At 43.7% G+C, this 15,860-nt stretch overlaps 1 protein-coding gene and 2 non-coding genes across 3 annotated transcripts; all 3 read left to right on the forward strand.

Annotated features, from left to right (window-relative positions):
- Window positions 1-171: 171 nt before the first annotated feature.
- Window positions 172-15,342, forward strand: EEF1B2 (eukaryotic translation elongation factor 1 beta 2). The gene is made up of 6 exons (XM_075829846.1): window positions 172-308; window positions 2,949-3,071; window positions 10,798-10,933; window positions 14,265-14,331; window positions 14,819-14,944; window positions 15,139-15,342. The coding sequence occupies exons 1-6, from the start codon at window positions 229-231 to the stop codon at window positions 15,291-15,293; spliced, it is 687 nt and encodes a 228-aa protein (XP_075685961.1). The 5' UTR covers window positions 172-228; the 3' UTR covers window positions 15,294-15,342.
- LOC142656755 (small nucleolar RNA SNORD51) lies at window positions 3,205-3,279 on the forward strand. Its single transcript, XR_012849736.1, has one exon. It is a non-coding gene; the product is annotated as a small nucleolar RNA SNORD51 (small nucleolar RNA).
- LOC142656756 (small nucleolar RNA SNORD51) lies at window positions 14,119-14,195 on the forward strand. The gene has a single exon (XR_012849737.1). It is a non-coding gene; the product is annotated as a small nucleolar RNA SNORD51 (small nucleolar RNA).
- Window positions 15,343-15,860: the final 518 nt, after the last annotated feature.

Genomic DNA, 15,860 nt, shown 5'->3' on the forward strand with positions numbered 1-15,860 from the left:
TTTTATTACTTTATTAAAATCGCGCTAGGTTTTCCATTACATTGGAACACTCCCTTATTAAAAATGGCGGATTTGGTCTCTGTTGTCTGCTGTCAGACCCGGCAGCGCTCCCCCTCCCCACGATGACGTGTACGCTGCGGACGTCGTGACTATAAAGGGCACGGCGCCGGGCCTGGCGTTCTCTTTCCCACGCCTCCCTCCTCTCTGTACCACCACGAAGCAGCAGCAATGGGTTTCGGAGATCTCAAGTCCGCCTCCGGCCTGAAGGTCCTCAACGAGTTTCTGGCTGATAAAAGCTACATCGAGGGGTCAGTGACTGAAGTAAATATCTCCCTATATCGCGGTATGCGAGCTCCACTTTGTGTGACCCTCCCCCATTGTTCCCCTGCATGCCTCTAGACTGACACGTGTAGTGTGACCGGCGTCCAGGCCCTGCGTGGTTGTGAAGCACCGGTCATACACGACTGTTCATCAGACCGTTTCCTGTTAGCAATCGCTGCGACAACGTATGGTTTTCTATTCGGGTGTATTCAGACGGAATGGGTCTTCGCGTTTTTTTTTTACTGAGAACGTACCTTATTGCAGTAAAAACGAATGCGTTTTGGATGCGGTTCAACTGCATTTCGTTTGTAATGTCTGAATATACCGATATGAAAGTATATAATGCTGGTATTAAGTGGTTTGTTTGTTTTTGGGATTTTTTTCCTCAATGCGTTATAGCAGAGTTTACAGCATTGTTAATGTGAGCATGTGTATGATTAGCGTCGCCCTGGATTCCCCCATAAACCAGCATAGCTGGATCAGCTGAGTGGGGATGTCTAATTTAAAGGGAATGTGTTGCCAGCAAAACATGATGTTTCTTTGTTTTTTTTTTTAAGTTAAACAATTAGTGTGTAGGTGATTAAACATTGTTCTAACTTTTTTTTTTTTTTTCACGAGTCAGGAAATATTAATTGGATTCAATTTATAATATTTCCCAGCACTGGTCACTAGATGGAGCCATTCCCGAAATTGCAGCATTGCATGTAGTAAAGCAACCAAATTGGTTTATGCTGCAAAATTGGGTAAAAATCCCTCGCTCTAGTGAGCTCTCAGAATCCCCCCCCTCCTTTATCCTGGCTAGTGCAGGGAGAAACGAGGGGTTTAAACGGTCTAACCTCCTACACTGTGTCGCCATTTTTTGCGCTAACAGTGTATTAGGTTTACATACACTAGTAAACACACACTGAAACATGAACATACATAGAAATAACTTACCTGCTCCGGTCCATCCTTTCCGTCTGCTGCCGCTGCTCCATGTGCTCAAGTCCGGAAGCCGCGACCGGAAGTAGTAATTTTACTGTCCAGCCGCGACTTCCGGTCCACAGGAAAATGGCACCGGACGGCGCGCATTTCAAATTGAACTGTGTGGGAGCGGCGCATGCGCGATAGTGGATGGAATGGGCCCCGTTCGCAGTCCCTATGGGACTGGAGCTGCCGTATTCCATGTCTGTATGTGTCGTTAATCGACACATACAGAAATGGAAAAAAAATGGCAGCCCCCATAGGGAAGAAAAAGTAAAAATAAAAAATAGTAACACACAAATTAATCCATACGTTTTTAATAAAGCACTAACATCTTTAACATAATAAAAAAAAAAATCGGTGACCGTTCCTTTAATAACATAAGGGTGTATGCATCTCATGGACTAGAGGATTAGAGCGCAATCCAGCATGTCTGGTCCTTAGTGGAAGATGTTGGTTTGCTCCTGACGTTTTTGTTATACATTATCCCCTATAGAAGGTATACGATTCTAGGACTGGTATATACTGGTGTTTTAAAGGGAAAGTGTTGCTAGAAGTCTTTTTTTTTTTTTGTTTTTTTTTTTAAATTCAGTTAAACAATAAGTGATTACTGTTAATTTTTTCACAAGTCAGGAAATATTATAAATTAGATTCTAATTTATAACCTTTCCATGTGCTGGCCACCAGAGGGAGCAGTTCCCAAAATTGCAGCATGGTCAATGTGGTAAAGCAACCTCATTGCTTTATGCTGCAAATTTGGGGTAGACACTCTCTCTCCTCTAGTGTCTTCACACAATCCCTTCCTTCTGGCCAGTGCCAGGAAGGAGGGGGTTGAATCTTCAAACCTTCTGTGCTGCCATTTTCTGAGTGACTGCAGTGTAGGAGGATTAGATACAGGGCTCAGCAGACAGTATAATACACACATCACATACACTAACATAACTTACCTTCTGCCTCCACTCCTATTCCTTGCGCCTTCGCTTCGTTGAACATATGGCAGGAAGTCGTCCTCTTACTGTCCGGCAGCGGCTTCCGGTCCACATGAAAATGGCGCCGGATTTTGCTCTGCGAACGAGCTTCGTTTTGGTCTGTGTGGGATGGGCGTATACACCGAGAATGGAACGGCTCCCGTTTGCATTCTCTATGGGGCTGTATGTGCCGTATTCCATCTCTGTAGGTGTCGTTAAAGTCAGCCCCCATAGAGAAGTAAAAAGTAGAACATGAGAACAAAAAATAAATACAAATTTATGTTAATATCATATTAAAAGCAATATGATAAAAAAAATAAATTTCACCACACCTTCCTTTTAAGGGGATGATCTCATGAAGACCTCAGGGGTCTCCAGACTCTTACCCCAGTGATCAGCTGTTCTGGCCGGGAGGCTGCAGAATAAACACATGGAAAAGTTACTGTAGATTTTCTTTGATGGCCCTAGAGCAGCAGCTTGCAGTGAGAACCTCCGTGGATATGGAGCTGCTCTAGTGGCAAGGGGCACGAGGCCAGAAGTGGAGGGTCTGAGGAATGAGAATCCTGGCTCTTCCTAAGCTTCTGTGGTTGACCCTTGTGTTGGGTCTCCTAGGCCAGGTTCAGCCTGGTGATGTGTCTGATAACTTGCAGTCTGTTGTATAATATAACACATTCCCCTCCCCCCTTTCTCTTTTAGGTATGTTCCCTCCCAGGCTGACGTTGCCGTCTTCGATGCTCTGTCCGGTGCTCCCTCTGCTGATTTATTCCATGCACTTCGTTGGTACAACCACATCAAGTCTTATGAAAAGAAAAAAGCCAGGTGAGAATCCCTGATGTGGTGGTTTGGAGTAGAACTAGAAGCCATGTATGAAATGTAATCTATATAATCTAGCTGGAGCTCGGAAACGCCTATCGCTATTGAGCGTGGTCCTATAAGTATTTGTAACTTGCGGCTGGTAACATGATGATTGAACTAAATCACCATCTTTCGGCTGATATGTGATGATCTGTTCTTTCTGATTTGATCGGCCTTGGGAGTTAAGGGGGTGAGCACCTTGTAAAAGTTATGAAAGCTGCTACATTTGCTTTATTCTTGTTGTATCCTTTACGGCAAGTAAAATACTATGTTTCATATCTATATCAGGGAAATGTTCTGGTGTAGTAGTAAATAAGTGGCCTATATTGTACATGATGTGATCGGCGCTGTAATGTAGCTTTATGCTAATGAGTTTCTCAATGGACAACTGGGCGTGTTTTACTCTATGGCTAAGTGTCATGACAATGAATATACGTTACCTCCAGTCGTGATGTGTAGTCAGAATCCTGACCACTTCTGTAGCGTCTGTGATTTACAGCACAGCGAGATCTCGCTGTGAATGACAGCTTACAGTGTAATCTCACGAGACTACGCCTCCTATGCTGTAACTCGGACGCTACAGAAGTGGTCAGGATTGTGAATACACATGACGTCCTGGCTGGAGGTAATGTATATTCATTGTCATGACACATGAGTAACGTTATAGTGTGTTTATGTGGCTGCACATAGCGATATAGCTATATCGCTATCTGCAGTGTTAATGAATGGAGAGAAGTGTATGACTCTGATTGGTCAGCGTCGTACACTCCTCTGTACAACGCCCACTTGGTCATATAGTAAAACACGCCCAGTTGTCCATTGAGAAACTAATTAGCATAAAGCTAATATAGGTCAAAACTCTGTCAAAAATGATCGTTTTTGTAAATAAAAAACACTACTGTAATCTACATTACAGCGCCGATCATATGTACAATATATAATGTGGTGACAGAGCCTCTTTAAGGCCAGGTTCACATCTGATTTGGAGGCTGTTGGATCCTGTGAAAAATGGCATTAAAAAAAATATTGCCGCCTTCAGGACTAGACTAGTTAGTCTAAAACTACTTTTTTTCATGGCCATTTTGCATCCGTCTCCAAATTTTCAATCAGTCCGTCAGTTTTTTTTTTTTTAAACTCGTTTTATTGAAGGAGATACATAAACACCATGATACAAGACATTTCTGGGCCCCCGCACAGCGGACATGCCCTACATTAAATACAAAAGTGCGTGTTACAATATCATATCAGCAATGCATGGCATTACAATCTCTTTCAAATTTAAACAGGTAATAAACTAAAACATAGTATACAAAAAACCTTTTCACAATCGTTCATAGTGCATGGTGCTCCATATTTTAGAAGCAATAATATATCACCATATGCAGAAGACAGAGATCCCACAAATCTCGATTCCATCTAAGCGATCTAGGGTACCTATAATATCGCATCTCATCTTAAAGCTTATACATTACCCAAACAGATAGGAGAGGCAACCTCCTCCCTTCCCTTTACAACACACATTAAGTGGGGGCTGCTTCAAGAGCCCTAGATAAAGCATTGTTGGAGTAGGATGTGAGTTCAGAATTACACCACTGATCCCACACCCTATGAAATTTATCCGGACATCTTCTATTAACATACACAATTCGTTCATAAGGTATCATGGAATTAATCATTTCTATCCACATAGATTTAGTGGGAGTACGAGGATTCATCCACCTAATAGCAATAGCCTTCCTAGCTATAAATAACGTCTCTCGAAGGCACGTACGTGTTGTATGATCATACATCCCATCCTCCACCAATCCAAATAGACAAACTCCTGGTTCCAGTCTAACTGGAACTTCCAATACCCGGGATAACAGGTCAGTAACTTCAGTCCAGAAAACCTGAAGCAGAGGACATTCCCATATCATGTGATGAAAATCCGCAGGTTCATAAGGACACCTATGACAACTGGGGTTAGGCCGTCTACCCATTTTAAAAAGACTGACCGGGGTAAGATAGCTCTGGTGTATGATGTAGAGCTGTATAAGCTTGTTGTTAATAGCAGGAGAGACGAATCTATGTGACTCTAGTAGATCCAATCTAGAATCCTCATCTAGGGATGGGATCAAGGTCTGCCACCTGCCCATTGCTGGGAGATCCGCTTTATTTGCCTTCGCATGTATAAGGTAAGAATAGATAGATGAGATTAATCCTCCAGGTCCCTGTGATCTAATAACCCCAATCAAGGGATAGGTGGAAATAGGTGTTTCTCTTCCCCTATACTGGGTCAGTAGTGAATGGCGCAATTGTAAATACTTATAGAAAGCTCTTCTCGGAGCTTGATAGGTTTCCTCAACTTGAGTAAAGGACAGCATCACATTATTCACAAATAGATCTCCCACCGTATTTACCCCTAGTGTCGACCAAAATGTATCATCCTGTGAGGAGAGTAACTGATCTAGTGCCTCATTCTGCCATAGGGGTGTTTCCGCTATTATTTGGTCTTCTCCTGAGATCTTAAGTGCCGCCGACCAGACATTACGAGCCACCCTATGTATCGGTAAAGATTTCCTACTAAGGGGAAGTGAGGGTTCTAATACAGGCCAGAGTTTAGGAATATCTAAGTATTTTGCCAGACATAGTTCCAATCCTTCCGGTACTTCAGGTGACACCCAGGCAGCCATATACTTGAGCTGACCCGCCAGGTAGTATAAATATAAATCAGAGAGGGCCATTCCCCCTAGATCTCTGGGTCGTTGCAATTTTGCTAGCTGTAGCTTAGATCTAGAAGATCCCCATATGAATTTAATTAGTTGCGAGTCTATTTCTTGGAAAAATGCCCTTGGGATATATACAAATATGTGTTGCAGAATATAAAGACATTTAGGCTGAACCACCATTTTGATAAGATTGATACGTCCTGCTACGGAAAGAGGTAATCCTGACCAAATCTTAAATTTGTCTCGAAACATCGGTATTAGGGGAGCAACATTTGCCTGTATCATGTCAGCATCCAATCTCGTGATTTGAATTCCCAAATACTTAAAACTAGGAACCACCCTCAAACCCCCTACCAATGATCCCACCATACCATTTCTGCGCGGGGAAAAGTACATCAGACACGACTTGCCCCAGTTAATGGACAGTCCAGAAAAATCTCCAAACCTATCAATTATGGTCATTGCTTCATCTAGGGACTCATCAGGAGATGACATAAATAGCAACAGGTCGTCAGCATATAATGCCACTCGGTGTTCCGCAGAGTCTAGGGGTATACCCCGGTAAACCACATCCGATCTAAGTCGAATAGCTAAGGGTTCTACAGCGATTGCAAATAATAAAGGTGAAAGCGGACACCCCTGTCTGGTACCACGAGCCAAATCAAAGTATGGGGAGAGCTGTCCGTTTAAGAACACCGCTGCTCTGGGATGAAGATACAATAAGGAGACCCAATGACAAAACACAGGGCCAAATCCAAACCTCCGCAGAACTTGAAGTAGATATGGCCATTCAATAGAGTCAAAGGCCTTTGCTGCATCCAAAGATGCCAAGGCCCAGTCCGCACCCTGCCGCGATGCAATCTGAGAAACAATTTGGACTCTGCGTAGGTTGTCCGGCGTACTTCTCCCCTGTATAAACCCGGCCTGATCAGGATGGATAATAGAGGGCATAATACCATTAAGTCTATTTGCCAATACCTTAGTTAAAATTTTATAATCTACGTTAAGTAATGCTATAGGCCGATAGGAAGAACAGTCCAAGGGATCTTTATCTGGTTTAAGTATCACCACTACTGTGGCTTCATAGAAGGAGTCGGGCAGGGACCCCGCTAACAAGGATTTATGGTAGGTCTGAAGGAGTTCTGGGAGTAACTGCTCTTGGTATTTCAAATAAACTTCTAAAGGTATTCCATCCGGTCCCGAGGCTTTCCCCTTAGACATATCAGTCACTGCCTCATTCAGCTCTTCTATCGTGATCATACTATCAAGTAGGAGACTCTGTTCATTAGTTATAGAGGGGCAGGGGACAGATTCACAATATGCCTGCAACTCTTCTGCCGTTTCCGTAGTTCTAGAGACATATAAGTCTTTGTAAAAATCAGAAAATGCAGAAAGTATATCTGACGTAGCAGTGAGAATAACCCCATTAGGGCTTCTAATTTTCAAGATAGCTGGGGAGGAAGTATTCTGATGGATGAGGTGTGCTAACAGGCTGCTGGATTGGTTTCCCTGTTCAAAATACTTCTGGTTTGCAAAGAACATTTTACGCTTGCTTTTTTCCGTCAAATACAGCAAATATTGTCTTCCCGCTTTTAACCAGCTGACCCTATTGTTCTCCGATGGGTCCGAGACATAAGTGGCCTCTAGTACCTTGCAGAAGTTGGCTAGTTCCTGTTCCCTTTTAACCGATTCCTTTTTAATATAAGAAATGGAGGACTGGAGACAGCCCCTCAAATAGGCTTTTAATGCATCCCAGTAAGCTGAGTGATTTGTACCATTTCCGTTGCCCTGTGTGTAAATATGAATTTGATCGGGAATGCGATCCTGCTGGGTAAATTGAGTTAACCAAAATGGATGTATTTTCCTACAGATATGGCTCCTTCTCTGGGACGTGACCAATTTAACCATCATAGGGGAGTGGTCAGAAAACACCCGGGGTAAATGTTCTACAGATGAGAGCATCGAACATGCTCGTACATTACCGCAAATGTAGTCTATCCGGGACAATGCATTTCTCCCCGGGGTATAACAAGTATATTCTAGAACATCCGGCCACATATACCTCCATAGATCATGCCATCCCACCTCTTCCAGAAATAGCAATAAAGAAGGGGGTCTAGCTATACCGGGGGGATCTGTCCCCACATCCGGACGAAATCTGTCCAATGTAGGATTTGCTACAGTATTATAGTCTCCCATGCAGAGGACCGTAGCTTGGGGATACTCTGATGCAAATTTGGCTGCCTCATATAGTACCGCTAGGGATTGTGTCGGGGGAATATAAATACCCAGTATGACAAAAGGATGACTCTCTATCCAGGCATGTACAAAAATATATCTCCCATCTGGGTCTTTTTGCATAACTCCTGGCTCCCACCTTAGGGACTTGTGAATTAACAAGGAGACCCCCCTGGAATATGAGGAGTGCGTGGAGTGAGCTGACCATTGTATCCATGGCTTCCTCATAAATTTAATAGTGTCTGACATTAAGTGCGTTTCTTGCAAACATATTATTTGCGGGCCTCTTGCCCTGATCTGTGAGAAGATTTGATTGCGTTTACGTGGCTCTCCCAGTCCCCGCACATTCCAAGACATAACACTTAGAAACATCATGCACCGCTAAATGAACGATCCTTAAAATACAAAAGTAGAAGATTTAACAAAACAACAATAGTAGGAGGGTGAACTCAGTCGCCCTATCAAGAAAATCTTCCGAACTAGGGGAATATATCCCTTCTGAATCACGGGGGTAGCCTGTGTGAGACTGGAAACTCCACACAGACTATTACTCCAACTTCCCTCCTCCAGCGTCTCCAACCCACATAAGACAGGCATACAACCCGTCACATTAGAACCCGCAATAATATGGAGTATCTAGTCGCCTCAGATCGGTCTAGCAACCCATTCATGGACAATCCCAATCCAATATCAACAATATAAGCAAAAGTAAAATACAGTGGTTAGAGAGAGCATACATTCAATGAAAACGTATCAGATATGCATATATTATACCACAACGCAGCAACCTGGATCAACGTCAAGAGAAGAGGATAATAAAAGTTCCCGGAGCAGTCCTCAGCTCCACAAAAGTCCCAGAGTCTCCGTGTCCACGATTCTAGGTGTCGGATAGTAAAACCACAATCATGGTCTGGGGCCTAGGTTATTTCGGCTGTTCAGCCATTCGTCAGCCTCTCCCGGAGTATTGAAAAAGATAGATTTATCATGATGTACAACTCTGAGCCGTGCTGGGAAGACCATGGAGTATTGAATCTGAAGATCTCTCAACCGTCGTTTAATGCCGACAAATGTAGCTCGAGCTTTCTGGAGTGCTGCAGAGAAATCTGGAAAAATCGTGACCGTAGCGGCGTTGTGTGTGATCTGGCCTTTTTGGCGCGCAGCTCTCAAAATGGCGTCTCTATCTTTGCTGCTGAGTAAGCGAACCAACATAGGCCTAGGCATGGCCCCTGGCGGTGGTGGTCTGGCGGGAACGCGATGTGCTCGTTCAACCGCATAGGCCGCAGACAGTGTAGCATCAGGCAGCGTATCTTTGAGCCATTGCTCCATAAATGTCCCTGGATCTCTGCCTTCAGCACGCTCTGGCAGGCCCAGGATACGAACATTATTCCTGCGCATCCTATTCTCAAGATCATCCGATCTTTGCGCCCATGCTTCTGCAGCCCTTTCCAAGGCCCCGATTTGCCGCGCCACAGGAGCAGAATCATCCTCTATTTGCGAGATCCGAGTTTCGGTATCACGAACCCGGTCTCTTAGCTTCTGGAGATCCTGACGCATCAATCCAAGGTCCACCTTAACCTCATCTATTTTCCCAGTAAGAGAAGTAGTAGACTCACGTATAGCAGTCAGGAGCTGTGCTGTGACTTGTTTCAGTGATGGTTCCGGATCCTCATCTCCCTGAGGGTCCGCCTCGTCATGCTGCTGTCCAGGAGTAACGGCGCCATGATGGCTACTTGCTCTGGCGAACTCTTTAAGGCGGTCAGCGGCCGCCGAATTGCGTGTCTTGCTCATTTTGAGCTCTCCTCTACTGTGCCTGCGATTGCCCCACGTTCAAGAAGTTTTTGCGGGAAGTTTTACAGCAGGATTAATGCAGAAACACCGGAGCCGGGACGGAGCTCTCACAGCATGCGACTGCTCGCGGCGGAAGTCAGCCACGCCCCCCCAGTCCGTCAGTTTTTATTGGCAGTTTGTAATCAGTTCTTTATTTTTTTTCATGGCCACTAAAAAAATATTTCATTTGTCAGGGTTTATTGTCCCAACCCCCCTGAAAACACCACAGTACCCATTTAGATAGTGTCCTCTATAGATAATGCCAACATTTCGCCACAGTGCCCATGTAGATAACACCGCTGTAACTCCCTGTAGGGGCAGAAGCCCCCTGGCCTTATATGGACAGTGACGTCCGGGGCTTCCATCAATGTCTGCACAGCTTTGGCCAGGGTTTCCGCTCCAGGAGTAACCCCTTAACGTCACTGTCCATATATTGATTGTGATGCTGGGGGCTTCTGCTGCTACAGCGGTGCTTTTTACAGGCAGGGTGTGTATCTGCATGTGGGGGTGCTATCTAGAGGGAGCCTTTGACACCACTGTCCATACATGGACAATGATAAGTTCTTTCCCAGGCTCAGGGCTCAAAGTAGCGCTGTGTGTGGAGAGTCCTCGGTCAGGATCAGTTTTTAATGGTTGTTACAAGGATTGATTCCTGAAACGGCCGGTAAAAACTGATCCATTGACTTCTATGGGAGGTGTCAAAATGGCCAATAATGGCACATGTCCTATTTTTTTCTTTTTGGATGGCTGGTGTTTATGGGCCGTTCATATAAAAAAAAAAAAAAGCTGTGAGTACACCCATAGAACGTCATTGTTCTGGAAACAACCGTTTTTTACTGTCGTGTGACTGTAGCCTGATACAGCAAGTTTATTTTCTGAATTTGTTTAAAGTCAAAAGTTGAATCCTTTAATTGTAGCCTACCTGGAGTAAAGAAACCCTTGGGAAAATATGGCCCAGTGAACATTGAAGACACAACAGACAGTGCCCTGAAGGAAGCTAAAGAGGATGATGATGATGACGACATTGATTTATTTGGCTCAGATGATGAGGAGGTAAGTTCTGGTCTCTCCCAGCAGTTATCTGTTGCATTTGTGGGTACTGTGGATTGATGTCACTTGCCTACAGTAGTCTGTATGTATGTTTATTTATTACAAGCTTTGCATTTGATGTCCCAAAACTGTCTGACAGCTTTACAGTCACACAACATGTGTTAAATGGGGTGTTTAAATAGAGTTGCGTTTTATACCTCTTGATGCAGCGTTGACATGTTATCAGTGGGTTCTAGGCCTCGGTCAGACCACTTCCTGTTCACCTTGTGGCTGTCAATGCTGCAGGATGAATCGCTTTATGTAGGCACAATCATTACATTGGCTTGAAACTATCTATAAACCAATAAAATGGATTGGAGTGCTGCAGAACTGATTCTAGTGAAAAGATCGCGTCCTGTTCCCAGTTACATCTCCCACACATGCTGTTTTCTGAATTTTCACAAATGTAATTTTTTAGCTTAAAGGGAATGTGTTGCCAGCAAAACATGTTTTTTTTTTTTAGTTAAACAATTAGTGTATAGGTGATTAAACATTGTTCTAATTTTTTTTTATTTTTTTCACGAGTCAGGAAATATTATAAATTGGATTCTAATTTATAATTCCCATTGCTGGTCACTAGATGGAGCCATTCCCAAAATTGCAGCATTGCATGTGGTAAAGCAACCACATTGCTTTATGCTGCAAAATTGGGTAAAAAGCCCTCGCTCTAGTGAGCTCTCAGCATCCCCCCCTCCTTTATCCTGGCTAGTGCCGGGAGAAAAGAGGGGTTTGAACGGTCTAACCTCCTACACTGTGTCGCCATTTTTTGAGCTAACACAGTGTAGAAGGTTTACATACAGTAGTAAACACACACTGAAACACAAACATACATAGAAATCCCTTACCTGCTCCAGTCGCCGCCGGTCCATCTGCTCCGTCTGCTGCCGCTGCTCCATGTGCACAAGTCCGGAAGCCGCGACCGGAAGTAGTAATCTTACTGTTCTGCCGCGACTTCCGGTCCACAGGAAAATGGCGCCGGACGGCGCGCATTTCAAATTTAACTGTGTGGGAGCGGCGTACATGTTAGTGGATGGAACGGGCCCCGTTCGCAGTCCCTATGGGACTGGAGCTGCCGTATTCCATGTCTGTATGTGTCGTTAATCGACACATCCAGAAATGGAAAAATAAATGGCAGCCCCCATATGGAAGAAAAAGTGTAAAAATAAGAAAAAGTAACACACAAACACACAAATTCATCCAAACGTTTTTAATAAAGCACTAATATCTTTTAACATATTAAAAAATTTTTGGTGGTAACACTGTTCCTTTAAGGCCCTGTTCACACCGCGGCAAAAAAAAATGGCAGAAATTGTTTAAGTGGAGGTGGTTTTTCCCGCGAGCAGAAAGTGACATGCCCTATCTTTAGGCTTTTTCCGCCTCAAACTCCATTGAAATCAATGGGAGGCGGAAAAAACACAACGGCCAACGCGTTGTCAAACCACTCGCAGGTTTTCCCTTTGCCAGTTGACGAAATGGGTAAAAAAAAAAAACACAAAGCCGCTGTTTCCAGCAAGGGAAACGAAATCTCGTTTACCTCGTAATCTCGCGAGATTACGAGTGGCTTGCTGAAATCTCAGAAGTGTCAGGATTCTGAGTAGACATGATGTCCAGGCTGGATGTCATGTGTATTCATTATCAGGACACTTGTGTATGTGGCTGCACATCGTTCTAGTAAGAACGCTATGTAAATGAATGGAGAGGAGTGTTGACGCTGACTGGTCACTGATTCGTCAGCATCATACTCTTCTCTCCACAACGCCCAGTTAAAAACACAATACACACCCAGTTGGACATAACGGAAAAAAAAGCCCAGTTGTCCATTTCAAAGCTCATTTGCATATATATAAAATAGCTCATAACTTGGCCAAAAATTAACGTTTAAAAAAAAAAAAACAACGTTACTGTTATCTACATTGCAGCGCCGCTCACATGCAATAGGAGATAGGGATTTGAGAATCTGGTGACAGAGCCTCTTTAACAAAAAATGTTTTCTCTTTTTCCAGTCAGAATTCTGTCTGCAAAAAAAAACTGTGAACATAGCCGAAGACTTCCCATGTTTGACATTCTTAAAGAGGCTCTGTCACCAGATTTTGCAACCCCTATCTGCTATTGCAGCAGATAGGCGCTGCAATGTAGATTACAGTAACGTTTTTATTTTTAAAAAGAAGCATTTTTGGCCAAGTTATGACCATTTTTGTATTTATGCAAATGAGGCTTGCAAAAGTCCAAGTGGGCGTGTATTATGTGCGTACATCGGGGCGTGTTTACTACTTTTACTAGCTGGGCGTTCTGATAAGTATCATCCACTTCTCTTCAGAACGCCCAGCTTCTGGCAGTGCAGACACACAGCATGTTCTCGAGAGATTACGCTCTGACGTCACTCACAGGTCCTGCATCGTGTCGGCCACATCGGCACCAGAGGCTACAGTTGATTCTGCAGCAGCATCAGCGTTTGCAGGTAAGTAGCTACATCGACTTACCTGCAAACGCCGATGCTGCTGCAGAATCATCTGTAGCCTCTAGTGCCGATGTGTCCTCGCTCGTCTGACACGATGCAGGACCTGGGGAAGTGACGTCACAGCGTGATCTCTCGAACACGGCTGTGTCTGCACTGCCAGAAGCTGGGCGTTGTGAAGAGAAGTGGATGATACTTCTATACACAACGCCCAGCTAGTAAAAGTAGTAAAAACGCCCCGATGTACGCACATAATACACGCCCAGTTGGACTTTTACTTTAAACACGCCCAGTTGTACTTTTGCAAGCCTCATTTGCATACATACAAAAATGGTCATAACTTGGCCAAAAATGCTCGTTTTTAAAAAAATAAAAACGTTACTGTAATCTACATTGCAGCGCCGATCTGCTGCAATAGCAGATAGGGGTTACAAAATCTGGTGACAGAGCCTCTTTAAAATGGCTTGTCAGCAGCTGACTACAACATGTCAGCAGAAGCAGCAATAAAATAGAATTTCGTTTATTAACCCCTTGCAGTCACAACCATTTTGTTTTCTGCTCCCTGCCTCCAAGAGGATATATTTTTTTTACCCCCATAGGGAATTTGATCTGGTGGTTAGATCACTGGCTCAATATTCTGCAATCCTAATGTATTGTAATCTTAATAGTATTTTGTATTCATCTTTGGGACTAACTGGTAGCATGATGATTGAACCTTATCACCATCTTTCGGCTGATATGTGATGTAAATGTTCTTTCTGACTTTACCAGTCTGCATTTGTTGCCTCTGAACTGATGGAGCCGGATTCTACTTGTGACTGGTGTATGTTTTTATTATAGGAAAGTGAAGACTCTAAGAAAATTAGAGAGGAGCGGTTGGCACAGTACGAGTCAAAGAAATCCAAAAGTAAGTAGCCTGTACTCAGCTAATCTAAGGTAAAAATGATGCTGTGGGGAAGAGGCTTGGATCTATAGTTCAGGATAGGGTTGTTTACCTTTAACCAGAATACTACCCCAGTCGTGTGCTTATCCCTGCTACTTGTGTTAACCAGAAGTGATTTGTCTGCATGTAGTGAACACTAGAGAATGGTGGCTTTATCCACAGATACTGGTCTGGAGCTGCGTGGCCATGTGGCAGCTCCAGCATTCCTCCTGTGGCACAGTAATGCGTCTTACAGACCTTTCCTTTCAGTTGCTCTGAAGGGAGTAATCTGTAGCACAAACATCTAAGTAAATGTGGGGATTATCTGGCGCTTTAGTGTAAGGCCACTGAAATGAACTGTTTAAAGAAATGTCTAACGTTTGAGACTCCAATCTAATGAGCCGAGGCTTAACCTGTTTGCTTCAATTAGCGGTAAGTTCAGATAACGTTTTAAGTTTCTTCTTCCCTACAGAACCCGCACTTATTGCTAAATCTTCCATCCTGCTTGATGTAAAGCCATGGGATGATGAAACGGATATGTCCAAGCTAGAAGAATGCGTCCGAACGATCCAGATGGAAGGCTTGCTGTGGGGATCATGTAAGTACTCGTCACTAGACATCTGAAATGCTAAGACTGTTGCGGCATACATGATGATAGAAATTAAACACCATCTTTCGGCTGATAGTAATGATGGAGCCTTTATTTTCTGATGTGCCACTTAGCGTAGTGTCTTTGTAGCAGATGACAGTAGGTTGGTAGTCTGTAGCTCATCATTGCATTCTTCTCCACAGCTAAGCTTGTTCCAGTTGGGTATGGCATTAAGAAGCTGCAGATCCAGTGTGTTGTTGAAGATGACAAGGTTGGCACAGATGTCCTGGAGGAGAAGATCACAGCGTTTGAGGACTTTGTACAGTCAATGGATGTTGCTGCTTTCAACAAAATCTAAATCCACATCTCTTTACTACTTTAGGCACTTAATAAATGACTTGCTGTAAGTTCAGTTGCACGGTTCTTTGTAGCTCTTGCCATAGGACGAGGTTATCACTTTGGATTGGGTACACAGGTTGTGTAAGCAGTGCAATAAGCAATACATATATATATATTTCTGAGTCTTAAAATGTAAAAACCATGTCAAGAATTGTTAATGACATGAGTCTTCTAAGGTAAAATAGTGTTGAGAAGATGCCACCTGTCTCCAACCGCAGGTCACTGACTGATCTTAATGAACACTTGCCATTCGGACTTGCTCAGAACGTGTTCATGACATCTCTATAGAGTCTGTATTAGACAAAGGCTCTGGAGTTGTATTGGTCCCAGAAAGTATGCTTCAATGTGACAAGTTACATGTGAAAGCCTTAATATATCAAATCAAAGGTACCTGGAGGTGTGGACTAGTGTGATATGTACTAGTCGGCCCTACTACACAAATGCACAGAATCCATAGTGTGACCCTTTCTTACAATGTGCCCAACAAGGGACAAGGCTTAAAATGCACCAACATTTGGATGTGAAA

Source organism: Rhinoderma darwinii, chromosome 6 (genome assembly GCF_050947455.1).
Source record: "Rhinoderma darwinii isolate aRhiDar2 chromosome 6, aRhiDar2.hap1, whole genome shotgun sequence".
In the NCBI taxonomy this organism is placed as follows: Eukaryota; Metazoa; Chordata; class Amphibia; order Anura; family Rhinodermatidae; genus Rhinoderma; species Rhinoderma darwinii.